This window comes from Vipera berus (genome assembly GCF_964194415.1).
Source record: "Vipera berus genome assembly, chromosome: 3".
Lineage (NCBI taxonomy): Eukaryota > Metazoa > Chordata > Lepidosauria > Squamata > Viperidae > Vipera > Vipera berus.
Genome location: NC_138204.1, coordinates 166,316,877 through 166,338,735, shown reverse-complemented (window position 1 = coordinate 166,338,735; position 21,859 = coordinate 166,316,877). Strand labels below are relative to the sequence as shown.

The 21,859-nt window shown below is 37.3% G+C and overlaps 1 protein-coding gene across 1 annotated transcript in view; it reads left to right on the top strand.

Annotated features, from left to right (window-relative positions):
• The window catches only part of ARHGAP28 (Rho GTPase activating protein 28), a gene marked incomplete at its 5' end in the record, with an annotated part of 79,107 nt that overhangs the window by 34,460 nt on the left and 22,788 nt on the right, over positions 1-21,859 (top strand). Inside the window, 3 exons of the mRNA XM_081324845.1 lie at positions 9,197-9,399; positions 16,777-16,994; positions 18,300-18,387. Of these exons, the coding sequence (XP_081180971.1) occupies positions 9,197-9,399; positions 16,777-16,994; positions 18,300-18,387 (509 nt within the window). The remainder of the gene's footprint in view (positions 1-9,196; positions 9,400-16,776; positions 16,995-18,299; positions 18,388-21,859) is intronic.

Genomic DNA, 21,859 nt, shown 5'->3' with positions numbered 1-21,859 from the left:
AGGTAGCGTGTAGTATTTATTTCTGCTATGCAGGTCCAATTCAAGCTGTTGATTTTCTAAAAAAACATAGAACATAAATGAATTTGTTTTCCTTGGTATATTGACAAATGCAGAAATTTTGACACAAATATGAGTAGAATGGTTTCGAGTCATATATAGTTTGTTTTGTTTTGAGCAATCAGTGTTTACCAAATAGAGCTCAAATGGCTGTGTCTTTTGCCCAGTTATGTATATAGGAGTCAATTTGGATATACCAGGAGAAGCATAGTAGGAGGTTGAATGGTGTAGGAATTGGGTTCTTAAGAACTATTTGTGGCAAAATAATAAAAGATAAAAGCAAGAATGAAAAGGCTGAATAAATATGAACTGAGTACAACAATAAATTATATATATAATTTATATATATATAAAGTTAAAGTTTCCCCCGCACATGCATGCTAGTCGTTTCCGACTCTAGGGGCCGGTGCTCATCTCCGTTTCAAAGCCGAAGAGCCAGCACTTGTCCAAGGACGTCTCCGTGGTCATGTGGCCGGCATGACTAGACGCCAAAGGTGCACGAAACACTGTTACCTTCCCACCGGAGTGGTCCCTATTTTTCTACTTGCATTTTTACGTGCTTTTGAACTGCTAGGTTGGCAGAAGCTGGGACGAGTAACAGGTGCTCACTCTGCTACGCGGCACTCGGGATTTGACCCGCCAAACTGCCGACCTTCTGATCAACAAGCTCAGCGTCCTAACCCACTGAGATTATATATATATAATCTAGTAGGACCTCTGCCTTTTCCGTGGCATAGCTTGCCCCTTGAAGTTTAGCAGGTCTCCACACCTTTAGCCTCTTGTAAGGCCTTAAAGACCTGACTTTCCCCCCAAGCATTGGGAGATTAGATAATGGTATGTTAGCATGCATTGGCGCCAACTTTTTGTTGTTTTATGTTTTAGCCAATTGTGTTTTATAGTTTTTTTTAAATTTTATGTTTTTTAATTTTGATTGGGAGTCCAAGAGAGGTATACAAATGTTTTAAATGCATTAAATAAATAAAAGAATGTTAACATAGCCTGATGATATAAAGTGATTCCATAACAATTGAAATAAATTCCTGAAAGAAGTGTGAATAGGGTTAAAAGGAATGGAAAGTTATGGTTAATGGAGTTGATGAAAGCGTCAAAAGGAGGAAGTTGAGAAGTTTAAAGAACAAAAGAGAATACATGAAATGGTGCATGGATGTGATGGAAGCAACACTTGATTGCTATGATAGGAAAATATGGAGTAATCTGGTGAATGGTTTGGGTGTAACAAAACACTTTCATTTTATTTTTATTTTTTCCTGCCTTTAATTTTGTTTGGGCTTATATTACTTCTTTTCTGTGAATTGCCTAAGACTGCTTATTGCAAAATGAAATAGCCTGATAGCTATGCGCATGATGAGGATTTGCCAGTGCATTCAAGGCATCTTTTCAAAACCAAATAAATTTTTAAAATGCTTTCTTTATGTGTGTATATATATCATAAAAAGAACAGAATGTATTTTTGTTCAGATTGTTTTGGTCAGATGCAAATTACTCAACCAATGAAAATTTTATTTATTAATTGACTGAATAAAGCTCAAATTAAGACTACTATATCTGGGCTGACCACAAGATGCATGTCTTCATTGCCACCTCGTACTTGTCTAAACTTTTGCAAACCAGAAATAGTGGTCCTATAATATACTAGATAAATATTCTGTTAGCATTGTTTTCATAGAACGCTTGAACAGATAGTCTGTCTCTATCAAAGTAGCAGTGAGGAGAAAAGGAGCAGAGCTTTAGCTACGGAAACAAAAGCCAAAAGCAACCCCACAGCTGCAATGCAGCAAAATGCCCTTTTGCAAAAAGCCCCAACAGCAATGCACCAAAAAGCTACATACCTCTCAGGTATGGAAGTGCTTTGGGCTCCCCCCCCCCCCGCCTTTATGGAAGCAAAGCCCCACCGTACCAGGACCTCTTTGCAAAGGAGTGTTTTGAGCTTTTATTTCCCTATATGAAACTAGCCCAGCCTGGCCCAGAAGTGAGGTGCAAAAGTGAATTTTGGTGTACTCTGCCTCCTAGGGCTGGAAAAGCAGCCCCTGAACTGGAGCAAAATCCAGCCCTAGGCCAGCCCAGTAACTATGTCAAGCATGCCTGGTGGGAGCAAGAAGATGGTGAAGGTCACCTGGGATGGCAAAATGTAGGACAGTAAGAGGTCAAAAGCACATAGATGGGGGGGGGGAATAGGCAGCTAAATGAAGCTGAAGTGTGTGGGCTGCCTAGTGCCTAAATTTTGATCATGACTGCAGGGGAGGTACATTAGTTGAAACTTTGAGTATGGATTGTCGGTTCCTTTATTTAGTGCTGTCCTACTATTGAATGGTTGCTGAATGAACAGTCCCAGGTAGGGCACTACCTGTCAATATAGCCTAAATCAAAACAGAGAGAGAAAAAACCCAAATATAGTACCACAAGATAATTTATTCTTCACACTTAAAAAGACCACCTTGGTTCACTAGCTCGATATCCTATCAACATACCATACCTAGTAGTTCAGATTATTTGAAAGGTTGTTAAGATCATTGGAGGAACCAAAAGCATATTGGTATATAATTAATTATTTTGGCAAAATAACTTGATTGGTTGGTTGATTGGTTGATTGGTTGATTGATTGATTGATTGATTGATTGATTGATTGTAATTTATCTGCATTTTGCTTCTTCTACATGGGCCCTGGGAATGCAGACTTTTTAGAAAACAGGCCAAACATTTTCACATAATCATCATCATAATATGTCCAGCCAATCATAGAATACCAATTTCCAAGTTGGCTAATAGGTTACTTCCCCGTGAATATAATATAAACTTCAGTCCACACTGTAATATAACATGCAGACAAAATATCCATTTTGCAAAAGGCAGTCTTAAAGACCTCAGGACATTCGTGTTCCTACAAGATATAAATACTACAAAACAATATAATCACAAAATTAAACACTACATGTACTCCATTCATGTCTTAGATGTTTCTTGTTTGTTTGGTCTAAACAGCTGTGAATGTCCTTTTAGACAGACACAAATGAGTTAAAAGTTACAAGTGTGACACAACCACTTCTGTATTTGTTTCTTACATGGTACCATAATAAAAAGAAAAGCCTGCTGTTGAAATCACAAACTCTTTTTTCCTTATATGGTGCCTATGCTAACAAAGTAATGGGGCTAGATGAGGGCAAAGATCATGGTTAGTGCCCCTTTCTCTGAGAGACAGGAATGTTTTAATTTCCTGACAGTGATTAACAGTCTATCTAATCCAAGCAAACCATTTTGTTCCTCTATCATCTCTTCAGTCCTCAGCTGCCTTTGCAGCATGAAACTGGTTATATGAAAGAATGGTCCAAAAATAATACAGCTTTCCAAGCTGCTGTCATGTGCAACTTTTCATAATTTACATGAGTTTATTTTCTTAACTGTTACATATAATAAATACATCTTGCTCAAACTTAAAAATCTAAAAATGTTTGTACTTAAGATAATATGAAAAGAACAGCTGTGTTGTCTGTGTCATTATTATTATCTGATCCTTTCTGAAGTTCTTCCTATGTACAGAAGTACATTGCTCACACCCAGACTAGTTTATGTTATATTTATATTTTATATTTATTGAGTCTCCAAAAGAAATTAGACAATTATGTGGTGAAAGTCATTACCTAAAACTTGTAGCTATGGTTTATCCACAATAAACCTTGGTGGAGCAGTGGGCTAATGCCTCCTTAAGTAACACCAGCTGCCTGCAATTAGTGCAGGTTCGCATCCCACCAGGCTCAAGGTTGACTCAGCCTTCCATCCTTCTGAGGTAGGTAAAATGAGGACCCAGATTGTTGGGGGCAATAAGCTGACTTTGTAAAAATGCCACTTGGGGGGGGGGCAAAAGCCCTAATAAGCAGGCATATACATAGAATGAAGGCTATTGCTAAGCACATTGGTTTGTGCTTAAATTGTAAGCCGCCCTGAGCCTTCGGAGAAGGGCGGGATATAAATGAAATTAAAATAAATAAATAAAAATAAGTAGTTAATTATTTCTAAACTTTCTAAAGTTTTTGGACTTGTTTGGTAGAAGAGGAAATCATGGTATCCGCTTGTTTCCTGATAATGCATGCAAAAAATTAGGTTACATTTTAACGACTGTACGTTTTTAATAAGATGAAGCTGGACTAGGATAATTCACCTATACTTTGCTTATTCTTGCATGGAAGCAAAGTATAGGTTGGAGATGCATGTACCTCAAATACTTACCCATTCTAAGTCATCTCCCACTGCTTCCCATTTCTAAGTACTGTGGCACTTACCATGGCATTGCACTTCCTATTTCTAAATGTTGTGGAACATGGCCCTGTTACTGCATCCTACTTCTCAGCTTTATGTTATCATTTAGCTTTTAACATCCTAATTTCTTGATGTGATTTATGTGAAAATTCTGCCTATCCTCTAAGGCAATTGTACACAAGGAGTAACTAAAATGTGAAGAGTCCTACAGAGAATTTTCTAGCCATCAGGGACATCTGCAGGCTTCCGAATCTGCAGAATGATAGGTTCAGCCTTGCAATAGGTGTGCTGTTCTTCTTCTGTAATGGAAAGGTCAGATAATGTGGTTATCTCACCCCACTGCTGGAGGCGCCATTAGAGTGTCAGTTGGGGAGCAGACTGCAAATGAGTTGGTAGTAAAAGCAAAGTTGGCTTGGCAATGGCAGTGGCTACAGCAGCAGTGATGTGTCAGTGGCATCAGTGGCAGTGGCAATGCATTAGAACACAACAGCAATAGAAGCTTGGGGCAGAAGTGACAAAGAGAAGCAGTGAATTTGTCAGCACTGTAACATTGGATGTTCCTGCTCTGACAACTGATGGAAATTGCAGCCATTTCCCATTTGCTTTTAATGTGGCTTTTCCTCTGTTTAGAGATAGGTGTTGAAGGGAGAAAGGGGTGAATGCTTGAGCTCAGCTAGCCATAATAATAATGCATATCCATGGGAACTCAAGGACACAAACTGATAATGTTTTGGCGGGCTGAGGAACTGGGGAGAGAGCCTGCACTCCGGGTTAATTGGAGAATGTGAATTATGACTGCATAGTGGGGGTGGGACTTTCAACTTGTTACTCTGTATCTGGGGGAAGGGAATCTAGTTTTGGGTTCAGCTATGTAGTGCCGATACTTTGTTTCCTGAATACAATGTTCTTTAAGGAAGAATTCTTGCCTTGAAGTCCTTTAATGGGTTTCATCTATCGGAATCATGGACTTGAGATCACCCAGGAAGGAGAGATCTTCCCATATGAAGGCAGACAGACAGTCACCATGGGAGTCTTGAGAGGTTTGGTAGGTGATGGGACCAGGTGGTAAGACTTCTAAGCCAGCATCTGTGTCCCTGGAAAGTGGCCTGTTGGGGGTGGGCATAAGCACTGGGAATGCCGATAACTGCAAATTAGGGTGACCCAGGAGATCAAAGGTACTGTATGTGATAACTGATACAGTAGAATCACAATCAGTTGAGGGTGGGCCAAGAAATGCCAATGCCTTGTGTGCAAGACCTAATTTACGCCTTCAGGAGGAAGAGTTTTAATATTCTATATCTGAAATTGGGCAGCCCCTCAACTAAAAGACAATGGAGTGAGCATAACGTGTCCCATTGTGAGACTGAACATAGCAGTGAGTGATAGAAATTGCCCTGGAGCTAGTGAGGGAGATTCCAAGGAGTACTAATTCCATCTCCATAACAAGTTGGAGGTGTTGGAGACTAATAGATGATGTGGGAAATGGCAATAAAGTGTATGATGTGAGATTTGTGATATGCTACATATCACACGGATTCACCAGTTTGCTGGCTCTCAACCTTAAGGTGCATGTGGGTGTGTTTTGGTTGGGGGGAGGAGTTTGATTGGAACTGATATCCATCTTGAGTGAGCAAAAAACCTGGAATATGCAGTGTAGGGAATGCACCTGCTGCATCTAAATGGCATCAACCTGAGAGAGAGAGATACAGGGGAATAACAGGTAAGCTATTTCAGAAGGAAATGTGGTCTCCAATATGGTGGTGATTTTTTGTCTAAATAAGTGAAGGTGATGATAAAAATGGTATTGGAAATCTTCCCAGCTGGATATTAGATCATGTATCAGTCTGGAGAAGGAGCTGTCATTAACTACATCAAATGACCCTTTTTGTGAGACTGGGTTTACTATTTCCAAAGCAGCAGAGTGTGAGTGCCTATGTTAGGTATCAGAATCTCTCCCTGGACTTTTGGACCTAGTTACTGGGTTGGTTGTAGAGACCCCTTGTCTGCTGGTGCCATCAATACTGGGTCTTGTTGTATCCAGGAGTTCATAATCTCCATGGCAATCATGAGTTCGTCTCAGGTAAATACATCAGGATACAGAAATCACTACTATCAATAATGGATGATATTCCATTTCAACTTTTAAAAATGTATTTATTGGTAAGTACTGAAATACAAGGAATAACTTTTTTTAAAAAAAGAAAATATTGGAATGCAAATAAAATGGAAAGAAGAAAATAAAGTAAGATGTTACAAAAAGGACTCTTAGGTTTAATTTAAAACACAAACACCAAGGCCATTTGTATCCCCAATAAAGGGGCATAGTTAAAATATTTGAACTTTACCTGGAACATTAGTAATTGTTAGTTTCTGCTAATGTCCTAAAAAGCATGTTCCATATATCTAAAACGGCTTTGCTCTGTGATATAATGTACAGAAGGGAGTCATTCTTGTTTGTACTTAATTAAACTTCTGTTATGAATGCTTTGCCAATATATTACTCAGCTTTATGTCACTTTTCTGGTGAAATTATGGAAATCTTCCCTGCAGACGGTGAGGATTTGTATGACAAAGAACAGACAAAAATGGAATCCTCAGAGGAAAAGGAAGCTGTATTCCTGAAGAGATCTTCCTTAACTTGTGGCATGGGTTGGAATAGTAGTGAAGGTCATGGCTAAGGGTTTTTTTAACCACCTTGGGGCTGCCTTTAAAGACCATATGGAAGCTGCAGTTGGTTCTAAAAACATGGCCCCTTGATATTGTAAGGTTAACATTCACTAGTGGGAGTATCTTACACCTGTGCTGTGGGTCCTACTCTGGACATCACTATCTTAGGTCCAATTTAAAGCACTGGTCTTGACCTATAAAACTATTCATTGCTTGACACCAAATTACTTGCCGAACATCATTTCCATTAAAATTAGCTCAACAAATTTGATCTTGCTGAGAAGTTACTAATAGTTTCCACCTTAGGCAGATATTGGTGGAGGAAGATTTGGAGGTGCCGCTTCACATTTCTAGCACCATCCCTCTGGAACATCTATATTTTACTTTAGCTTAAAATGGAGTTTTTTTCCTGAGGGACTTTGGAGCATGGTGATATTTTAGGTGAGATATATATAGATGGTTGGCTGCTGGAGTTGCCTATATTTCAGATATGTGTATTCTTTTATTTTAACCTAAATGCAGATATATAATTGTTACCATATATTTGTGAATCCCTTAGAATTATATGGAACTGTGATATGATTTAAAAAAATAAATTAATTAGGACAAACTACATTGCTTCCTCTGCTTAGTAGGCAACCAGTGTCATCATGAAATAAAGCCCTTAATTAATACAATCTTGATTATTTTGTGATTGCTAAGACCAATGCTTACTTCAGTCTAATATCATTCTAATATGCAGACTTCATGCAGTAGCCCTCCAACTTTACACAGCAGTAGAGTTATTTGTACTCTCTGAAAGTATCATGTAATATTTCTTAAAAGTAGACTGCATCTGTTCATGTAGTAGCACAGGAATGACAAGTCTAGAGATAAACATGGATAGATTTAGTCTCTTCTAAAAAAAACTGCACAAACAGCCTTTAAAATTACTTTATTCCCTTTATCTTTTCATGCAGTTCCAATAACCAGAATAGATGGAATGCGCTTCATTTAAATGTATTTAATCATATTTGTTCTATATCTTATCTGTTTTAAAACAGTAACTGTCCTACTACATATGAAATATGGAAATATTTTCATTTTCTTACAATTAATATTTTTTCTTCTATAAAAATATTACTCCATATAATGAAAAAAATGTTATTGTCTTTTGCAAAATATTCCATCTGCTTTAAAAGTCTGAATTATCTCTTATTGTTTGACAAATAGTTAATAGGTACATTTGGTTAGAATCATTTCACTATTGTTTATTTTCACATCACAGAGTTATGTGGAACATTCTTTTCCACTGACTGATATAAAGCTTTCTCTTATGAACAACTTCCCATTTTGATTTTTCCTTTTATATAATTTGATTTCTCTATATATGCTTAAACTTTTAATCTTGACAATAAAGCATTGTTGGACATAATTACTTGGAAAGCAGGCAATTTATTGTAATGCATTAATAACAAAACAATACTTGCAATATACAGATAGTTTTTCTCTTGACTATTAAAACAATTATAACCCTTTATTAAGTTGTACTGGAACAATAGGTCTTTCTCTCTCTCTTCCTTCCTCTTTTCCTCCCTTCTTCCCTCCCTTTGTTTGTTTGAGTGTGTGTGTGTGTGTGTGTGTGTGTGTGTGTGTGTGTGTATGTAGATGGAACATGTGCTCATTGTCTTTTTTATTATTATCTTGCATATCATTATTTAAGGCAGTGGGGGACAATCTACTATAAAATTAACCGAGTTCCATTTTTGCAACCATTAATATTTCCCAGATCGTGCTGTCAAAAGTTATGGCATACTATCATATAACATGAACGTGATTTTCTACTATGTTCTGATTTGACATAAAACACAATACAGGGAGTCCTCATGTAGCAACCACTATTGGTCATTAAGTGAAGCAGTTGCTAAATGAAAATTGCATTACTGTGCTTATGATTTTACTTCAGATTTACTTTGCTTCAAAGAGTCAGAAGGATATGAGCTCCAAGAGTTCGCTGAGCCCAAACAGTTGGGAAATTTGAATGAATGGTAGAGATTCCTGATTTTTATAGTTATTTTTCACCTGAAACTCACGTTTTCACATGCAGAGAACAAAATTAACAGTGTGACTAATTGAATATAAATATTCAAAAACCTGCTCATCAGGTCAACAGTATAAGATCATTTCTTCATTATTCTCCCCATTGTTATTTTTGTTTCAGGAAATCTCTCCCTTGTTGCCAACGAATTAGCAGAATGCTCTCCAATGAATCCTTGCGCCCTCCCGTGTATAGCCGTTCCAATTCCCAAGCTTCTGTCGATAGCACTTCCATGGAGGATTTCTGGTGTGAGGTAGAAAACATCAAGGAGAACACAGAAGAAAGGCAAGATGAGCAAACCCTGTTAGAAATCAAGCCTCCTGATGGTATGAATAAACAATTCTGATGTTCTTTGATATATTTTTTTATTCCAAAAAGGTGCTGGTGTAATAAATGTTCATTTATGTTTGAGAACTGAATCAGAACCACTGCATAGCTATTTTGGATAATAGTATTACCAAGGTTTTAAATTCTACTGATTTTAGAATGAACTTTCACTTGAGAAACACTGAAGTGTATAAGAAAACTGAGGGAGAAGACGAATTCTGAGGCAACATTTAAAAGATAAAAATAAGTATCATTGCCGGACAAATCCCATGATTAAGTGACTAATGTGAAGGCGAAGGTTCCCCCGCACATGTGTGCTAGTCGTTTCTGACTCTAGGGGCTGGTGCTCATCTCCGTTTCAAAGCTGAAGAGTCAGCACTTGTCCGAGGACATCTCCGTGGTCATGTGGCCGGCATGACTAGACGCCAAAGGCGCACGGAACGCTGTTACCTTCCCACCGTAGTGGTCCCTATTTTTCTACTTGCATTTTTATGTGATTTCGAACTGCTAGGTTGGCAGAAGCTGGAACGAGTAACAGTCGCTCACTCTGTTATGCGGCACTCAGGATTCGACCCGCCAAACTGCCGACCTTCTGATCGACAAGCTCAGCGTCCTAACCCACTGAGCCACCGCGTCCCTAATAGTTACCTGTAAAAGCCTTCAACAGAAATTATACAAAGAGAATCAAATTATAAAAAGAGAAATTATACAAAGAGAATCAAGTTATAAAAAGAGAAATTATACAAAGAGAATCAAATAGAGAAGTTCATGGGATGATTCATTGAACTGAACAGTTACCAGCCACAATTCATTAAAATGGTATTTGTCTCCTTCTGAATATATAGAGTCTGAGTAAACAAATACCCCCAAAGTTTGTTCCTTTTTTATTTTATTGCATTAAAAATAATTCAACACACAGTGTGTCACTGTCAAGCATTTGTCCCTTGTTCAATCAATTCATTTAAGGAGTAATTGAATTGAATATGTGAGTACATCATAAAATAATCAGAACTAACATGAGACAGCCCAATGTTATATAAATCTTACAAATTTTTAGAAATCAGAGTAAAGTTTTCACTAGGTAACTTCCATAAGCACATTACATCCCACTCAAAACTTTTTAAAGATATCTGTAAAAAAAAAAAGAAGCATTGGGACTTATTGAATCTGATCCACAGACCAATATAGTGTTTTCAAAGACTTCTTACAAGTGGTTGTCCTGTTAACTTCATATCAGCATAGAATTGCCCTGGAGGGCCTTCAAAGAACTTCCAAAAATATCTAGGGATGTCCAAACCCCACATGCCTGGACTAAAGAGTCTTTGTGACTCACAATCAGAAAAGTAAAGTGTGATTTATGCGAGAGGAAGCCATTGCTCACTAAGAGCATTGATGTTCATCTGAAGTTTGTTAGGAGGAATATTCTATGGACAAAATAGTAAAAAAATATGCAACTTTTCGAACTACATTATTATTGACTTATCTGGTGCAAACCATACACTGCATTCTATAATTAAGGCCATGTACCACCTGTCAGATATGAAGGTAGCAGTAAAATATGTAAAAGATGCTTTGCTACTTCAAGATCTAGATGACTTGCCATAGTTGAGGAACCCTGAATTTTGCTTTACAGCAGAAAAATCCATAGTATTTGAAAATTCTGTCTGCTGAAGCAATGAAACACGACCATGATCTCAGAGATACAAATAGGTCTACATGAAAATGGAGAAAGAACAAAATTCAATATGCTGACATCATAATCCAGACCTGAAACAATTAATTTGTATCAGGAACCCTCATATGTTACTGAGCTGAAACAACACACTATGGAGGAATGGACCAACTTTCCAACACACAAGAAACTGATCATTGGTTACAGGAAATGTAATGGCTGCAGTTATTGCCAGGAAAGTTGGTGCAACTAATTACTGAAATTAAAAAAAAACACCTTTCTCACACTAGTTTATTGTATGTTGCATTGCTTTATTGGACCAATATGAAACTCTGATAATATGGGAGATGGTGATTCAAAAGCTGCTTAGCTTTGTGCAAGACGGTTGAAATGTTGAGCATTGATGATTTATGGTCCACTGTATTTATTTATGTGTACAGTAAATGTATGTTTACATATTATTAGAAGCTATGGAAGACTTACAAAATGAAACTAAATTTTCAATGGTGTTTTAAAAACAAAGTATCTACATTTAAACATAAAGCATCATTAAACTACAAACCAAACAATTATACACTCACATATTTAACAGATTAAACAAAACTTAAAAGCAAGTATTAAATACCTAGGCAAACAGAAATTCATCAAATGGAGATTTAATTACAAGGTTAACCCAAAATCAGTTTCTCTGAGGTTTTTTCATTTAACCAGATGGAGGTTCTAAAGAAGATCACCTAAATATTGTCTCAGGAATCAACCAAGTTCTTAATTACACTACTTCATTATGTATCCCAGGAAATCCTCACCAATTTACCGGTAGGAGTAATATATAGCATGAACCATCTCTGAGAACCAACAAAATTTGAAACACCAGAAAAAAATAATAAGAATGATTGTAGTAACTATTTCTGTGGCTACAACTGAAGGAAAATGTGTCATACATTTCACTGAAGATCTATTTAGAAGATTTGTTTGGCATTAATAGAAAATGGAAAGTATTTATTTAGTAGTTAAAGATTACGTTTTTTGCTTGACATAACTATTTTGCTATGATGCAGTCAAATTTTCAAAAGACGACCGGAATTTTGGAGATGGGGGAAAGGTACCTAAATCAAAAGAAAGTAAAAGAGAAAAGGTTCAAAGGGACAGTATTATTCAAAGATATTTGCTTTTTCACAGCTTTAGCAAGTGATTGATATAAAATTTGTATATATGAAGGGCATTTCAGCAAGCACTGAAATGTCTTCTCTAGAGCCACAATGTGCCCTGTCGTGCTTCAAGTTGCTGTGTCTCAGCTGGAGTGGTAAAAACAGCAAATAAACAGAGATTAATTATTTTCTCTTTATGCTAAAGGTTTATATCAGGGGTCTTCAAACTTGGCTCTTTTAAGACTTATGGACTTCAACTCCCAGAATTCCTCAGCCAGGCATGCCCCAGGAATTCTGGGAGCTGAAATCCACAAGACATCAAAGGGCCAAGTTTGAAGACCCCTGGTTTATATCTTAAAATTTTTACTGGCAATTTGGTTACAACTCTTTAGGTCTTGTTGATTTTAAATAGGGGAAATACTCTGCAGATGAGCATGTTTTTAATTCTTCTACAAAGATCATTGTTTTTCCCACAGTCTCTAAACAATTCTGCAAAGACTTATTTCTTGACAAGTAGGATAGCGCTACACCCTTGAGGTCCTTTACTCGAAATGGATTGCGCCCAGCCTTCATGAAACATACAGCTTCTTTATTTATTGCATTGTGGGTGGTGGGGGAGAAAGGACCTGTGTGAAGACCAACCTACAGGTTAAATTGCCTTGGAATCGTGGAAATGAATTATAGTCCCACTTTTGTCTACTAAGCATAAAGTTTCTTGAGCCTTGGGGCTGAATTAATGAATTAGTTATACAGCTTTATATTCAAATTGATAAAATCATGAGGCAGCATTCTTCCAGAGCTAAGGAAAGGTAAAACCACATTTACATTGCTGCAGCAAATGGCAATTTAATTTTCTATCTTTTTCCCCCCAAGATTGGTGCAAAGTTTCTGAACATCAAAAAAAAAATATCTGAAGTTTTTCTTACTTATCTCACTATTTCTATTTTTATTCTTTTAAAGATACTTATTTGTCAGGATTTTAAGGCCTGAAGCCACCCAAAATCATTCGCTACAAGATGGGCATTAAATAAATTCAATAAATAAATAAAAAATGTCTATGTCATGTAAATCCTTGATTTTTTCCCCCTTCTAGAATATACCATATATTCCCAACCCAGTCATTGTCATCTTTTGTAGCAATAACTGCAACATATCCTACTTGGGCTGCCTTGAAATCTACCTGGAAGCTGCAGTTGTGGCATCGCACCAATAGAGTGGCTCTCCATTGGCTACTAGCGGGCTTCCAAGAAAGCTGAGCTTTTCAAAAGGGGCCTTTGAGGATTAGATCATTATCATTGGAATGCCTAGTAATTATTAAGATTATGAGTTTAATAATTTTAGTAATGATTTTAGGATTTAATAATTAATTATGTATAGTAGTCTGATTATGGTTGCCATAACCCTTTGGGATGGTTACAATATAGAAATATAGAAAATAATGTTACTGTGTTGTATCTCTCAATAACATAGAAAGATACATACTGAGTCAGGCCAAAGGCAAAATTAGTCCAGCAGCCTGTTCTCAAGGGCCTTTATTGGAAGCTTACAGTAGCATCTTTCCATCAATGTTTTCCAATAAAAGACAGTCGTGAACGTACTTGGATGCTTTTGCTTGGTTTATATATTTAGCTCATTCAGGTATCTTAGTCCAGAGAGATAGGGTGATTTTTTAAAAAAAAATATACTTTGTTTCTTTCAGAATTCTAAGACATGCCAACCAAATTTGTAATCTTTGCTTATTTATGTAAAATCTCTTAGCGGTCTATTCAGTCTACCCTGTCATAACAACTATTTAATTTTCTTATGTACTTAATCAAACACTGTTGTTTGATATAAAAGATTATAAGTAAATAATGTTTTGCCACTATTAGCCACTATTAGCATAAAGTACTGACACAAGCTTAATTATCACATTAAAAACTGAAAAGCGAATGGCTAACATATTTGCTTATAAGAATTATTGGGGTTTTTTTGTGAAATAACTCACAGTTTTTTCTAACATAATTGTAAAACATTATTGGCAAAATATAACATAAAAAAAGTAATGCAATAAGGAATATGAACAATACAATTAAAAATAAACTAGAACTCAATGGGGAGAATCCACAGCACATTAATATAAAACTAGTTCAATGCTTTGACAAATTATTAAGAGACCGTATGTAAACACAATGCTCCAGTTTATCATTTTTTATAATATAAAAGACATATTTTGTTTTACTTATTTATGTATTTGCAACCTGTCTTTATTATTTTTTATAAATAACTCAAGGCAGCAAATATATATATCAAGCACACATTCCTCCTATTTGCCCCATAACCACAATCCTGTGAGGCCAAGGTTATCCAGCTGGTTTTCAGGACTAAGAAAGGACTTCAACACACTTTCTAGTCTGGTGCCTTACTACTAGACCAAACTGGTTGTCTATCAAAATATCAAAAGTTAATGTAAGCAACACATCCTTTGAATCCATTAATACTATTTCTGTATACCTACGTAGGGTAATTCTCTTTCTGGAAGTCCTGACTCAATAGACATAAAATTCTCTATAAAATGTTAAATTTCATTTTATTTGATGAAGTGATTTTCAACTAATGAAAACTGATGCCTTTTCATAAAATTTGTTAGCCAGAAAAGAATGCTACCAGATTCCTTCTGATTTGAGATATCATACACTAATATTGCTCACCTGGAGCAGCCTGAGATGGTGGTGGTAGTCATTGCACGAAGGGACCCAGGCTCAGCCACCCACCATCACCTTGATCAAAGCACCACCTTGTCTGCAAATGGGCAAAGCTAACTGGGAGCTATTGGTTCATCCTCTACAATAGTCCCACTTCTTTATGTGGCCCCTTGGGAAAATTAATTGCTCACTCCTGCTTCAGACCATCCACACTGTTGACCCCTGATTCAACCTCATCTTGGCCCAATGCTTTAGATACAAGCCAGATCTTAACAGCCATCCAGAAGGCTAAAAGAATACCCCACCCAAAACTTCAGTTGGGAAGCTATTCCAAAAAACCAAGGTGACTACAAACAAAGCACATCTCCAAGGTCCCATCACATGACAGTATTTAAAGAATTGACCTGGAATGTGTCCACCTTATCTGGTTTAGTAGGATGGGCAGAGGCTCTCAGATTGAGGCAGTCCTAAATATAACCTGAGTCTATGTGATGTAAAATTTTAAAAGTGATAACCAAGCACCTTGAATTGCACCTGGAAAACAACTCAGAGCCAGTACAGCTCATTCAATACTGGTGTAACATTAGCATGGGCAAACCACAAAGTGCACAGAACTGCAAATGCCACTACATTCTAGATTATTTTCAGCTGTTGGATGGTCTTCAAGGGTATCCCCATCTAGAGCACATTGCAATAATCCAATATATAAAAAGTGCTCCACAACCGAACATAGTTAAACTAATAAAAAGAAACAAATTCACAAGTCACATATATTGTACTCCCCTAACATCTCAGCCCTATCACCTGGAGACAGGCATTGACAACCTTCCAAAAGACCAAGAAGTTGGGAGCCTCACAGTCTTTGCTTTAAGGAGCTACAAACAGAAGCTACGTGTGCGCCCCTGCATACTCCAAATCAGATTTTCCTCTTCAAAATCAGATCACTGTGCAACCCTTGACCCTAGAATACTAGTATTTCTAGCCAATTACTTTTAAAGGATGAAAGAACTTGTCTGCAAGATGACATGTAAGCCTATTCCAAGGATATAGATAGATATATTTTGTCTTACATCAGTATGTTTGTGCAGAAAGTGTTCCTGATTTATTCCCAATAACAAAGCATTTTGCATTTAGACATCTCAACAAGACATCCCTTCTTTCTGATGTTTTTCTACTATACTGCATTGTTCTACAGATTCTGTGCCTGCCTGCTCATACAAAGCTGTTTTCAGAAGTATATTTTTATAAGGATTCTTATTTAAAAAATTATAATCACCTAGAACCCAGCCCTACAGAGTTGAGCATGATTAGTGGTTATGACACACTGACTAGCTATTAGATCAGGTGGGGAAGGAAGAATGAAAAAAATACTAAAATAGTATTGAAAGAGTCATGTTTGTGGGACTTGAATAACATCAATTTACATTCCAATATTTTGTGTGGATCTTGCTTGTTATCACCCTGTCAAAATTTAAGAGTCAGATGTTCAGATGAGGAAGGAATTTCGTGGTGACAATCTTCTTGTCCTTTCATCATATTCCTAATGTGAACCTCACGCTGGACTCATCTTTTCAGACTAATAGATTAAAAGGTGTGAATTTTCATGAGCTGGGCCTCACTTCATCAAATTCTTAAAAAGGCTAGGTTGTTAGAAGATTTAAACTGGGGTGATATGAGGGGTAAGGAGTGGAAAGCAAGTTGGTCGTGCAGATACTGGTTATATGTGAAACAGATTAGAAGTATTTTATCAATTCATGCAAATTTATACCTTTTAACAAATTTTGTTAGTCAGAAAAAGTGTAACCAGGCTCCTTATATTTTGCTACCATAAGCTAACCCTGTTTGCTTCCTATAATATCTGCTCCTCTATAGAAGGTGATCTAGAAGCTGAATGGTTGCAAGATGTTGGTCTGTCTACATTAATATCAGAATCTGAAGAAGACAATGGGGAAGCATTGCTATCAACCTTGACCCGAACTCAAGCAGCTGCAGTGCAGAAGAGATATACCACATATTCTCAGACCATGAGAAAGAAAAATAAGCACATAATCAGAGATGTGCGTGATATCTTTGGTATCCATAACTCCTCTGTAAGTGAACTATTTTAATGCTTTACACATTTTTGAAATCTATTTATTATTTTGGTTATTGGTTGATTACTCTGTGGAGTTTTGCTTTAAATTGGTATAATACTCTGTACCAAAATGTTGAGAAAATGTTTAGCAAGGCCTATCAAAAAGTAGTTTCTGCTTCCTTTTTTATTTTATACATTCTGCTCTTTAATGTGATGGTGCTGGATAGGAACAGTAACTGCATTCTTCTTTAAAACTTTTACCAGACATTGCTCATGAATTCAAATGTATTTTTGTTCCTATAAGAGCTACAAATGAAAAAAAAAAGAATTAAAAAATTCTATGGTTTATCTTGTCACCTTTTATGCCATTCCATGAAGACGTTAAGTGACAGTAAATCTCATTTAAAGTTTGTAAAAAGGAATGCAATATGTGCAAATACAAATGTATATCAAATTACTTAGGCCACCTCATTCTATTTTCTAAGGAATGTAATTTATGGACATATCCTTGGGTGGCTAATAAAAAATAACTTTTTAAATTTATTGGTTAGTGATAACAAAAATATTATGACTATAACATATGTTTACATGTAACAGATGTTTTGCAGTAGAAGTCTACTTATTCTTTCAATATGTCTTCATGAAATATTTTATGTATAGGACTTAATAACTATTTTAAAAAATCACATGTTTGGAAATGTGTTTTTATTGAAAATAAAATGCCTTTTTATGAAATACATATCAAAACTTATTTTTGCCCACAGCTCTGTCACTTAAAACATGTTGTGATATTCAAGGCAGTTTTAGCAGTTTTAGTAATATCAGTACACAAGAACACATCCTGTTATCAATACGTTGTTTTCTATCCTGTTCATTAATTGACCATTTTATTTCCAGTTGTCATTGTATGATTTCAGTGATTTCCAATGCTATTGTAAGTAATATGACATTCCTAGGCTAATTTTAAGTAGAACTGAAATGGCACATTTCAACTTGATAGTAGCCAAGCAAATGGGAGAAGCCATATTGAAATGCTGTATTTCAATCAGTGTGAATTATTTTTTTAATAAAAAAAATAGTTAAATCATTTCCATTCATATTTTTGAGGTGATTGTGGTACACGTCTATGAAATTCTATGTGGTTTTCTTTTCCTCTTTTTATTTTAATGAAATATAATTTAATTTTAATTATAATTACCATTTAATTTGTATAGTATGAAGAAAGAAAATTGTGTAATGCTAACTGCAGTCTATGAATTTTATATTTAAAATTACAGTTTTGTATCAGGATAAATTATTCTAATGTTTTCTTGTCTTCCAGCCTACATTTGAAACTCTACCAGTGTTACCTGTTACAACCAATGGTATCGATTTTTCTGTGCAGAATCCAGATTGGAAAATGGTTAGCTGTGAGTATTTCTTAATAAATAACATAGCTTGTTGTTTTTTTCAAAAGAAAATCTGGGAAGTAATTTGATCATTGTTGGCAGTATCATATTTAAATGTTAATGCAGAAATCCTATATATTATTACTTCAGAGTAAGTCTCTTTTCCCCTTCATGGATTACTGCCTTGTCGTGGCGAAGGGGCTTGCGTAATTCAATGAAGCTATGAGCTATGCCGTGCAGGGCCACCCAAGACGGACAGGTCATAGCTGAGAGTTCTGACAAAACGTGATCCACTGGAGAAGGAAATGGCAACCCACTCCAGTATCTTTGCCATGAAAACCCTATGGACAGTACCAAAAGGCAAAACGATATGACGCTGGAAGATGAGCCCCTCAGGTCGGAAGGCGTCCAATATGCTACTGGGGAAGAGCAGAGGGCTAGTACTAGTAGCGCCAGAAAGAATGAAGCGACTGGGCCAAAGCCGAAAGGACGCTCAGCTGTGGATGTGTCTGGTGGTGAAAGGAAAGTCCGATGCTGTAAAGATTTTTTCTCCATAGGAACCTGGAATGTAAGATCCATGAATCAAGGAAAGCTGGACGTGGTCAAACAAGAGATGACAAGACTGAACATCGACATCTTAGGTATCAGCGAACTAAAATGGACAGGAATGGGTGAATTTAATTCAGATGACCATCAGGTATACTACTGCGGGCAAGAATCCCTCAGAAGAAATGGAGTAGCCTTCATAGTTAATAAAAGAGTAGGAAAATCAATACTGGGATACAATCCTCAAAATGACAGAATGATCTCAGTTCGAATCCAAGGGAAACCATTCAATATCACAGTAGTCCAAGTCTATGCCCCAACCACCAGTGCTGAAGAGGATGAAATTGACCGGTTCTATGAAGCCCTACAGCACCTTATAGAAGTAACACCAAAAAATGATGTCCTTATCATCATGGGGGATTGGAATGCTAAAGTAGGAAGCCAAAAGATAACTGGAATAACAGGCAAGTTTGGCCTTGGAGTACAAAATGAAGCAGGGCACAGGCTGATAGAATTTTGTCAAGAGAATACGATGGTCATAGCAAACACTCTTTTCCAACAACCCAAGAAACGGCTCTACACATGGACATCACCAGATGGTCAACACAGAAATCAGATTGACTATATGCTCTGCAGCCAAAGATGGAGAAGCTCTATACAGTCGGTAAAAACAAGACCAGGAGCTGACTGTGGCTCAGACCATGAGCTTCTCCTTGCAAAGTTTAGGCTTAAACTGAAGAAAGTAGGGAAAAGCACTAGGCCACTCAGGTACGAATTAAATCATATCCCTGTTGAATATACAGTAGAGGTGACAAATAGATTTAAGGAATTAGATCTGATAGACAGAGTGCCTGAAGAACTATGGACAGAGGTTCGCGACATTGTACAACAGGTAGCAACCAAAACCATCCCAAAGAAAAAGAAATGCAAGAAAGCAAAATGGCTGTCTGAGGAAGCTTTGCAAATAGCTGAGGAAAGGAGGAAAGCGAAAGGCAAGGGAGAAAAACATAGATATGCCCAATTGAATGCAGAATTCCAGAGAATAGCTAGAAGAGATAAGAATGCCTTCTTAAATGAACAGTGCAAAGAAATAGAAGAAAACAATAGAATAGGGAGGACCAGAGATCTTTTCAAGAAAATTGGAGAGATGAAGGGAACATTCCATGCAAAAATGGGCATGATAAAGGACCAAAATGGTAGGGACCTAACAGAGGCAGAAGAGATTAAGAAGAGGTGGCAAAATTACACAGAAGAACTATACAAGAATGAGCTTAACGTCCCAGATAATCACAATGAGGTGGTCACTGACCTCGAGCCAGACATCCTAGAATGTGAAGTGAAGTGGGCCTTAGAAAAGCTGAGCAACAACAAAGCTAGTGGAGGTGACAGTATTCCAGCTGAGCTATTCAAAATCTTAAAAGACAGTGCAGTAAAAGTGCTACACTCAATTTGCCAGCAAATTTGGAAAACTCAACAGTGGCCACAGGATTGGAAAAGATCAGTTTACATTCCAATTCCAAAGAAAGGCAGTGCCAAAGAATGTTCAAACTATCGCACCGTTGCACTCATTTCTCATGCTAGTAAAGTCATGCTTAAAATCCTACAAGCTAGACTTCAGCAGTATGTGGATCGAGAACTACCAGAAGTACAGGCAGGATTTCGAAGAGGCAGAGGAACTAGAGATCAAATTTCTAACATACGCTGGATCATGGAGAAAGCTAGGGAGTTCCAGAAAAACATCTACTTCTGCTTCATTGACTATGCTAAAGCCTTTGATTGTGTGGATCATAACAAACTGTGGCAAGTTCTTAAAGAGATGGGAGTACCAGACCATCTTATTTGTCTCTTGAGAAACCTATATGCGGGTCAAGAAGCAACAGTGAGAACTGGACACGGAACCACTGATTGGTTCAAAATTGGGAAAGGAGTCCGGCAAGGCTGTATACTGTCACCCTGCCTATTTAACTTATATGCAGAGCACATCATGAGAAAGGCAGGGCTAGATGAATCAAAAGTTGGAATTAAGATTGCTGGAAGAAATATCAACAACCTAAGATACGCAGATGATACCACTCTAATGGCAGAAAGTGAAGAAGAACTAAAGAGCCTCTTGTTGCGGGTGAAGAAGGAGAGTGCAAAACTTGGGTTGAAACTTAACATTAAGAAAACCAAGATCATGGCCTCTGGCCCTCTCAATTCCTGGCAAATAGATGGGGAAGAAATGGAGGTAGTGACAGATTTTGTTTTCCTGGGCTCCAAGATCACTGCAGATGGGGACTGTAGCCAAGAAATTAAAAGACGCTTGCTCCTGGGGAGGAAAGCCATGGCAAATCTAGACAGCACACTAAAAAGCAGAGACATCACCCTGTCAACAAAAGTGCGTATAGTCAAGGCTATGGTCTTCCCAGTTGCAATGTATGGCAGTGAAAGCTGGACCATAAGAAAGGCCGAGCGCCAAAGAATTGAAGCCTTTGAGCTATGGTGCTGGAGAAGACTCCTGCGAGTCCCTTGGACTGCAAGGCGATCAAACCGGTCAGTCCTAGAGGAGATCAACCCTGACTGCTCTTTAGAAGGCCAGATCCTGAAGCTAAAACTCAAATACTTTGGCCACCTAATGAGAAGGAAGGACTCACTGGAGAAGAGCCTAATGCTGGGAAAGATTGAGGGCAATAGAAGAAGGGGACGACAGAGAATGAGGTGGTTGGATGGAGTCACTGAAACAGTAGGCGTGAGCTTAGATGGACTCCAGAAGATGGTAGAGGACAGGAAGGCCTGGAGGAACATTGTCCATAGGGTCGCGATGGGTCGGACACGACTTCGCAACTAACAACAACAAAGTCTCTTTTATCACTGTGGGACTTATGACTAATTATGTATTGTATTTTGTCATAGATTTACTAGTTTACTAAATTTTATGCTATTCTTTCTGATACCAGACATTTTCATC